Consider the following 8,602-nt stretch of genomic DNA (forward strand, 5'->3'; position numbering starts at 1 on the left):
CATTTACCATTTTAGGTTGCAGGTGTTAAGCGGTTCCAAGGGTTCCTTTTATAGTACTAACTATACTAACGTTAAGTCTCATGGGGGGTCTAGTCCTCAGAGCTCCTTGAAGGAACTGTTGGATGTCTGGTTGATCTGCCCAATTGAAGTGAAATAACACAGAGGCAGATACCTGAGGTTCTAGGTGCTAATCCCTTTTGGAACCCGGTGATTAAAAAGTCAGTCATTACTTGTGGTGTACTGTCTTCCTAAAATGGTTGTCTCTGCTCACACCAGTCCAGAAAAGTTTGCCAAACTGTGGTAGACTTTCACTGTAGATGCCTTCCTTGCTTGTAGAAGAATGTTTATTACTGGTGGGCAAATAGCTCTCTTGGCCCACAATTGGGTGTGAAAAGCCAAGCTGTTAAACTGAGCATGGCTAGCTTGGGGTGTCGGATTGGACCTTGTAGAAGAAGATCTGGTCTTAAAGGCAGTCTCAATGGTCTGGAAATGGACATGCTGAGAAGATCTGTGTACCGGAGTCTGTTGGGCCAATCTGGTGCAATTGGCATGTTATTACTTTTTCCTGTTTGATCTTGGCTACGACTCTGGGTAGTAGTACTAGTGGGGGAAGGAATACACCTTCTGGTATATATATATATACAGCTGATAATATCTTTGTTCAGAATTGGAACCCAGGAAACTGCACTTTCTGGGGTGACTTGCCTGGGAGCTGCGCTGTTTGTAATGCGGCTTGTGTGATAACGGATCCGTAATAGAAAACGGGGAGTCACTATGACGTCATTACATCACTCACAGTCACGTTCCGCTATTTGAGCTGAAACTGTGTAAATGTTACAGTCTGCTGGTCCAGATTGCTGCAAGTTGTGCCCAGTACTGAACTGCTGGCGGTGTCGCTGGATCAGATCTGCAGTTCCATTTAGGCGGCACATCGATGTGCTGATGGGGTTTGTAGGCAGTTTATACAAACTATTAGCAGAGTGTCACGCGGGATCTTTATTCAGTGGCCCAAATAGCTCTGCATATTTATCTGCCCAAATCCTATTTAAGACACACATTGGTAGATATTTAGTTAGAGCTGAATACTGTACCTGTGTGGCCTGAGAGTATAGTCCCCCTGCTGTAAACTATACTGCCCATATACCCCAGTCTTGTGACAGTTACTGTCAGGATTCCTCTATTCCACTTACTGCAAACTGCCAGCAAGGAGGGAATAGGATAATAGTGTTGGGTGACGCTCTGCCTGCCTCCTTGTTGTAACCTCCTTCACCTCCAATGCAGGACAAAAGAACTGGGGAAACAGAGGCGGAGCCTATTTATCCTGAGGGAGGGGCCAACAGACCAATTCTTCTGTCCCGCCTCCAGAGGTGAACCTGGACATAACCCACTGATCTGCACTGACAGGAGGGCGACTAGAGAAATATGCAAGCGGCGAGTAGGGGAATAAGCGAGCGAGTAGGAGAATATGCAAGCAAGCGAGTAGGGGATATGCAGGGGAGTAGGGGAATATCAAGCGAGCAGGGGAATAGGCGAGCGAGTAGGAGAATATGCAGGTAAGTAGGGGAATAGGCCAGCGAGTAGGCGATATGCAGGTGAGTAGGGGAATATGCAGGCGAGCGAGTAGGGGAATAGGCGAGCGAGTAGAATATGCAGGCGAGTAGAATATGCAGGCGAGCGAGTAGGGGAATAGGCAGGCGAGTAGGGGAATATGCAGGCGAGTAGGGGAATATGCAGGCGAGCAAGTAGGGGTTATGCAGGCGAGTAGGGGAATAGGTGAGCGAGTAGGGGAATAGGTGAGCGAGTAGGAGAATATGCAGGTGAGTAGGGAAATAGGCGAGCAAGTAGGAGAATATGCAGGCGAGCGGAGTAGGGGATATGCAGGCGAGTAGGGGAATAGGTGAGCGAGTAGGAGAATATGCAGGCGAGTAGGGGAATATGCAGGTGAGCAAGTAGGGGTTATGCAGGCGAGTAGGGGAATAGGTGAGCGAGTAGGAGGAGAATATGCAGGCGAGCGGAGTAGGGGATATGCAGGCGAGTAGGGGATATGCAGACGAGACAGCGATACTCACACAGGGCAGAATTCTCCATACAAAGCAGTAGTAGCAAGATCACAGTATTTATGCTTCACACGAGTGACAAGAGCTAGCACTCAATTCTCAGGACAGGAAATGAGGATTTATATTAAAAGGAGCTGATTGGCTGAACCTAATTAACTCACGCGCTAGGCTGGGATTTGACACGTCCATGAGGGAAGACAGAACACACACACTGTCACCCACACTGACTCTCCTGAACTCACACTCAGAGTGCACACTCATTAGCCTGAGGGGATTGAGCCAATTATTTCCAATGCTGCAAGGAAGCAGAAAAGCCACAAATAGAGCAACAGGGGGAGCCAGTATCAGAGAGTCTTCAGTTCCATGGGCAAAAAGCAGTGAGAAAACAATATGGCGGCAGCACCACTGTTTTTATCCGGCACAGACAGGACAATGGAATTTTATTCAGTTTATAGTGTGCGTTGCTCAGTGTTACTAGGCAAGAAATAAACCAAACAGCCAATCAGACTGCAGGAAATGAAGAAACAACAACAGAAAAACAGCGCAACAACTTCTCCAACTGCACTGGCACAAACGACTGTGTACAAAATATAGCCATGCAGCAGCGCTGATCACATGCAATGCTTGGGGTACGGCTGTGCTGTTCTCTCTTGAGTTCATTTTCTTCTGGTGATGTCGGAGTTAAACGGACGTTCCCATACCCAGAAGCCCCTGCTCTCACATCAATCATCAGCCGGTTTGGTTTAAAAGATCTATTTTTGTTTAATTTAAGGGAAGTAATGGACAAAAGACAATGTTTTCTTTGCACGGGTCCCTTTATCTCCTCGGGGGGCTTCTTTTCGGACTTTAACAGAGAAGAAAAATTCCCTATGACAAAAAAAAACCCATAAAAAAAAAAGCAAAGATGGAGCTACGGACGCAGCGTCTGTGATGTTCCTGCTCCGAGGAGCAAAGGGGCCGTGTGTTTGGGCAACTCCTCCATTGCAGCCGCTAGCCCAGGCCACTGATACACAGGGGGGCACAATCCGTTACTTGGGGGGTCTGTAGGCGATCTTCCTGGACTTCAGAACACTCCATCTGTGTCTCTTCATGTAATAGATGAGAGGGATGAGGATGGAGGAGATCATCAGCACCTGCGGGAGGAGACATTAATGTTGGCAGTCGAGTAGATCTGTATAATGAGGAGTGTACTACACTACTGACACTGCGCCTATACCCCGGCACATCCTGCTGCAGCCAATCAGAGGAGGAGGAGGAGCCTCGCTAGTGCCACACACATTATTATTTATTAAATATATATATATATATATTTATATATTACACAAAAGCCATGAATATCCTGTAAATTATATCAGTTATAAACGGTGAGTTCTGATGTCATTTCTGTCACATGACTCACTGAAACTTGTGTATTATAATAAAGTACCCCCAGTTTGGGGCGAGTCATTGCAGCAGTTCTCCCTGAGACTCTCTATCTATCTATCTATCTATCTAATATATATAGTGAATAAAAGTACCCCCTTTTGTAAAATATAGTATATATGCTGGGGGGAAAGGGAGGGGGTGATATCGCTCCAACTTGCAGTAAAGAGTCACTTAAGTTTATCAGAGCACAAGTCACATGACCAGGGGCATCTGGGAAATTGACAATATGCCTAGCCCCATGTCAGATTTCAAAATTGAATATAAAAAAATCTGTTTGCTCTTTTGAGAAATGGATTTCAGTGCAGAATTCTGCAGGAGTAGCACTATTAACTGATGCGTTTTGAAAAAAACATGTTTTCCAATGACAGTATCCCTTTAAAGATAAGAGGAAAAACCACTCACTTTAAGGCCCATGCGCTTGCGATGGTCGTGTTCTGGTTCTGAAGCCCAACGCAGGAATGTGGACACGTCCTTAGCAACCTGAGACATGGTGGCCGGTGTCCCTGGGAACAGCAGAGAAAATATGTCAGGTAACACTGGTACTGAGACTCTATATGAACTGCATATTCGTGCCACTCTAACGCCACTCTAACGCCACTCTAACGCCATACCCCCCCATTTCACTGGTACTGAGACTCCATATGAACTGCATATTCATGCCACTCTAACGCCACTCCCCCCATTTCTCACATCCCTGCAGAGAAACATCAGACAAGCTGGGCAGTCTCACTTTCTGGCACTAGGATTAGGCTGAGTCTCTATCAGAGTGTAAATAAAATGTCTGCCCAGCTGAGGCCACTCACCATCCTCATATTCCAAAACCTCGTTATAAATAGGGGGTGCCATCCCGACGGCCTGGCCTGGGAAGTAGGGGTTGTAGTAAAGTCCTTCTCTTAAAGTGACGCCGGCAGGAGGGTCGCAGTAACCAGTCAGAAGAGAGAAGATGTAATCCTCGCCCCCGTGCCTGTAACACAACATTTATTACCACAAGGATAGAGGGGGTGTGTCATACTGAGAGACGATAAAGGGGCGGCGGCTATAGGAAGGTTAGGCGTCAGCACCCCAGGGGGAGAGGGAGGAGCCATGGGAGGGGTCTGTTATACTGAGAGAAGATAAAGGGGCGGCGGCTATAGGAAGGTTACATTTCAGTGGGGGACAAGTGAAAGTACCTGGCGTTGGCGATGTAGCTGAGATCTGGGGGCAGGGCCCCGTTGTTGGACGCTCTGGCCGCCTCCTCGTTGGCATACGGTTTGGGGAAATAATCGGACAGTTTCCCGGGGCGAAGGAACATCTCCCCATTCTCATCCGGCCCATCCTGAATCTCAAACTGAACAAAGACACAAAGTGGGGGGTCAGTGGGGAAACTCCCCTCAATAGAATCTTCTAGTGATGCCAAGTGCAGGGAAATGTACAGCCAATGAGGGGCCACTATTCTCCTCCTCATTAATGGACAGCGATTCACTGGGGGGACAATCGAGCAAATTTGTGACCCGCCACCCTCCATGAATTTAGTTGCCAGGCTGGTTCCCTTTTTAAGAGAAAAGTTCACTGAATGGGGGGTCCTTAGATATTGGCCCCCCCTGCTTTACTGATGATGATGATGGACTTTACCTCCTCCGCCAGAGCTTTGGCTTCTGCTTCAGTGTGGGAGACGCCGATGAGATTCCTAAAGGCCAAGTATTCCATACTGTGACACGCGGCACACACCTGCTTGTACACCTGGTAACCACGGCGGATGCTGAGTAGGAAACAAACTGACAGTTAATGGTGACGAGGAAGGGAATCAATTGCGGGACACTCATCTGCCTTGTGATTCGCTGAGTAAGAGAGGTTGGTCCGGGCAGGTGATTGGCCAATAAGTACACGACTCACTTACACCAAGAAAAACGGTATATTATGATCTGCATTATCAGCAACTGTCACTTTTTACACATCTTGCAGCTGATTGGCTGATACAGCAATGTTCTCATATCTGGAACCATGTTTGGAGTTGAGGGGGACCCTGATCTTTGACCCCAATAAAGTCCTCTCTGTCCCGTCCATTTCCCCATCTGCCGGTATGTGGGCGGGCTCACGTGACATCACTGTTTCAGGAGGGATCTATCGAGGGGCTGAACAATCCATTCCAATTACTTAGGGATCAACTTTTTTATAATTTTTGTATTCTGCTAAATCGCAAATTCTCCACAAACACAGAACTGGGTCCAGACTTTGATTATCATGTTCAGAGCTGAGAAAATCCCCTAAAAACTGAGTTCCTGGGGAATTATAGTCACATGACAGTAGGGGGTTCTGTTGCAGTTTGGCTGGGAACACAGGATTCCAGCGAATCACAATCCTGAACTATAATTGGTCAAATCCTGAACCTCAGGTGCCCATCACTGTCCTGCAAAGGGCCCAGAGCCTCATGATTGCATCAGCCAATCAGAGCAGGAGAAACGTGCCAGTGACTCACAGCAGGATTGTGTTGGTTGAAGCTGGAAGACAATGATTGGTTGAGAAACAGAGAGATATATTTTTGGAGGGAGTTTACTGACCTCAATTACGTGTAAGTGTCATACAGTGATGGTTCTACCTGAGCTCAGGGGCCAAAGATCAGATCTACTTACTGACTGGCGAATGAGAGGCCTTCGCTCAACCCGACACTCGCTCAACCCGACACTCGCTCAACCCGACACTCGCTCAACCCGACACTCACTGAGTGAGACTAGGATGGAGTGCCAGTAAAGAAGCTTCTAGATGATTCACTGCACTTTGGAAAGCCACACCCACCTGACTGCAGTTATAATGGCCATGGTATATGTACGTTGGGGGAGGGGGAATATTGCCTTGTTACCAGTCTGACCCCCAGTCAGGAGCAGAGTCAGCACCAGTGAGACAAATATTGACATTGCCCCCAGTCTCCAGGTTGCCCCATTACCTGCCATGATCCAAAGAGGAGAGAAATCCACTGTGGCTCCATGGGTAGGAGGGTGGGTGCAGCTCTAATTCACTGGCTTTCACTGATTGGTGGAGAGCAAATGCCAAACCGGAGCCTCCAGCGACCAAAATACCCAATGTAGAGAGAGCCACTTTCCTGCCCCGGGACAGAGCCGAGAACGACATGTTGGCCTGAAAGACAAAGAAATGGTCACAGGCTGTAACGAGGGGTTGCCGGCTGTAACGAGGGGTCGCCGGCTGTAACGAGGGGTCGCCGGCTGTAACGAGGGGTCGCCGGCTGTAACGAGGGGTCGCCGGCTGTAACGAGGGGTCGCCGGCTGTAACGAGGGGTCGCCGGCTGTAACGAGGGGTCGTCGGCTGTAACGAGGGGTCGTCGGCTGTAACAAGGGGTCGCCGGCTGTAACCCCCGGGGCTGGGATTATGGTGTCACTGTGGGGTCTCTCTAAATACAAACAGTTGTACTGAGTCACTGTGAGTGTCAATTAGTCTTATAAGAATGTCCTGACCTCCAGCACAAGAGCAGAAGTACAACTGACTCCTACACTGAATAATAATAATAATAACAACAACAATACATTCAGCAGCCACATCTCCAACAAGATCAGACTGGAGGGGGGGTAACAAGTTAAAGGGCAAGTCATGGGCCCCCAATATCTCTTGTAAAGTCACATGTGGCCCCAGGGCCCCTCATTACACTGTGAATAGGATCCAGGGGTGTCACAGGCAGTAGAGACAGGGGCAACTGTGGGGGGGGGTCAGTAAGGGGCTCAATCCTGTGGGCGGGGGGGGTCACAATGTGCAGGGGGGACAATAACAAGAGAAGATGTAGAGGGGGAGGAGCCTGTATTACTCCGTTACATCTGAACTACAACTCCCAGCACCTCCAGCAGTGAGTCAGTCAGTGAGTCAGGACAGGACAGAGGGAGGCAGGAGTTAGAGGGTGGAGGATACACGGCTCCTGGGCCACTGACACACAGTAAGTCCATTACACACGGGCTCAGGAACTAAAAGTGGGACACAGGCGGGATCCAAGTGCAGCGAATCAGCTTTGAGTTGTGATTTACTTGTGATTGGCTGCAGCGGGACGGACAGCTGACAGGAAGGTGCTGATTGGCTGCAGTGAAACCCCGGGTCGAACAGGGAATAAGCCCCATTAGTTGTACAGAACCACCCGCCTCTACACCCCCCATGCCGTGTCCATTTGTAGCCTTGTCCCCAAGCAGCGACCCCTCAGCAGGAAGACGGTACAGACCGAGCTCACACACCGGTGACCTTCATTCAGTGCCCGGTCACTAGCCGAGACTTCCCCGCCTCTTCCCCCTCTGGCCCAGGAAACCACAAGCGCATCTCTCCCATTAAACTCTCACCTGAGGAGCCACCGGCCAGGCCACCCGTCCCCCTTGCAGTACTGCTCCCCGCAGCGACCTCCGCAAAACCAGGCACGCCGCCGCCATCTTTCTCTCTCACACAGGAAGCTTGATCCCCGCCTTCCAGCCGGCTTTACGTCACTTCCGGACCCGCTACCAACTTGGCACTCAGCCTCACGTATTTGGTCTGACTCTGCGCCATCTTGGTACACCTCTAGTCACTGACGTCATATTTAATTACATTGGGCTGGCAGTAGCCATCTTAGTACACCCTAACGCTACTTATATATCTCCTATAGTTTATCGTTATATAGTAGAGATAAACACTGCGACATATATAAAATCACTATTCTTAAACAAAAGTGTAAGATTCTTGATGCAAATCATAGCGCAGGCGGGTTACAGGGAGGGAGTACAAACATGCCGCCGCTGACTTTCCCAACTTGCTTCCTTTGACCATGAACCACCTTTGCTGCCTCCACTGCGCATGCGCACCCTGATCTTGGCTATTGAGGGGCGGGAACATAGATACAAGTGTAGCTGTCACTCACCTGCACGTCACTGTCACTCCTTTTTATTATTATTATTATTGTTATTATTATTATGCGTAATCCTAGAGTTTCCCTCAGGTACAGGGCCAGGATCTAATATATATTTAGTAACCTTGTGTAACTTGTATCAGACTCATGACAGGGCTTGTTCCCCTTTAAATTAACTGTTAATATGATGTAGAGAGGGACATTCTGAGACAATTTGTAATTGGTCTTCATTTTTTATTATTTGTGGTTTTTGACTTATTTTGCTTTTTATTCA

The 8,602-nt window shown here is 48.6% G+C and overlaps 1 protein-coding gene across 1 annotated transcript; it reads right to left on the minus strand.

Annotated features, from left to right (window-relative positions):
• Positions 1 to 2,799: 2,799 nt before the first annotated feature.
• cyc1.L (cytochrome c-1 L homeolog) lies at positions 2,800 to 7,929 on the minus strand. The gene is given in 7 exon segments (NM_001086910.1): positions 2,800 to 3,190; positions 3,885 to 3,985; positions 4,286 to 4,446; positions 4,652 to 4,809; positions 5,094 to 5,220; positions 6,403 to 6,593; positions 7,790 to 7,929. Coding segments are annotated over 7 exon segments (930 nt in total). The 5' UTR covers positions 7,877 to 7,929; the 3' UTR covers positions 2,800 to 3,085.
• Between the last annotated feature and the right edge of the window lie 673 nt (positions 7,930 to 8,602).

Source organism: Xenopus laevis, chromosome 6L (assembly GCF_017654675.1).
Source record: "Xenopus laevis strain J_2021 chromosome 6L, Xenopus_laevis_v10.1, whole genome shotgun sequence".
Taxonomy (NCBI): domain Eukaryota; kingdom Metazoa; phylum Chordata; class Amphibia; order Anura; family Pipidae; genus Xenopus; species Xenopus laevis.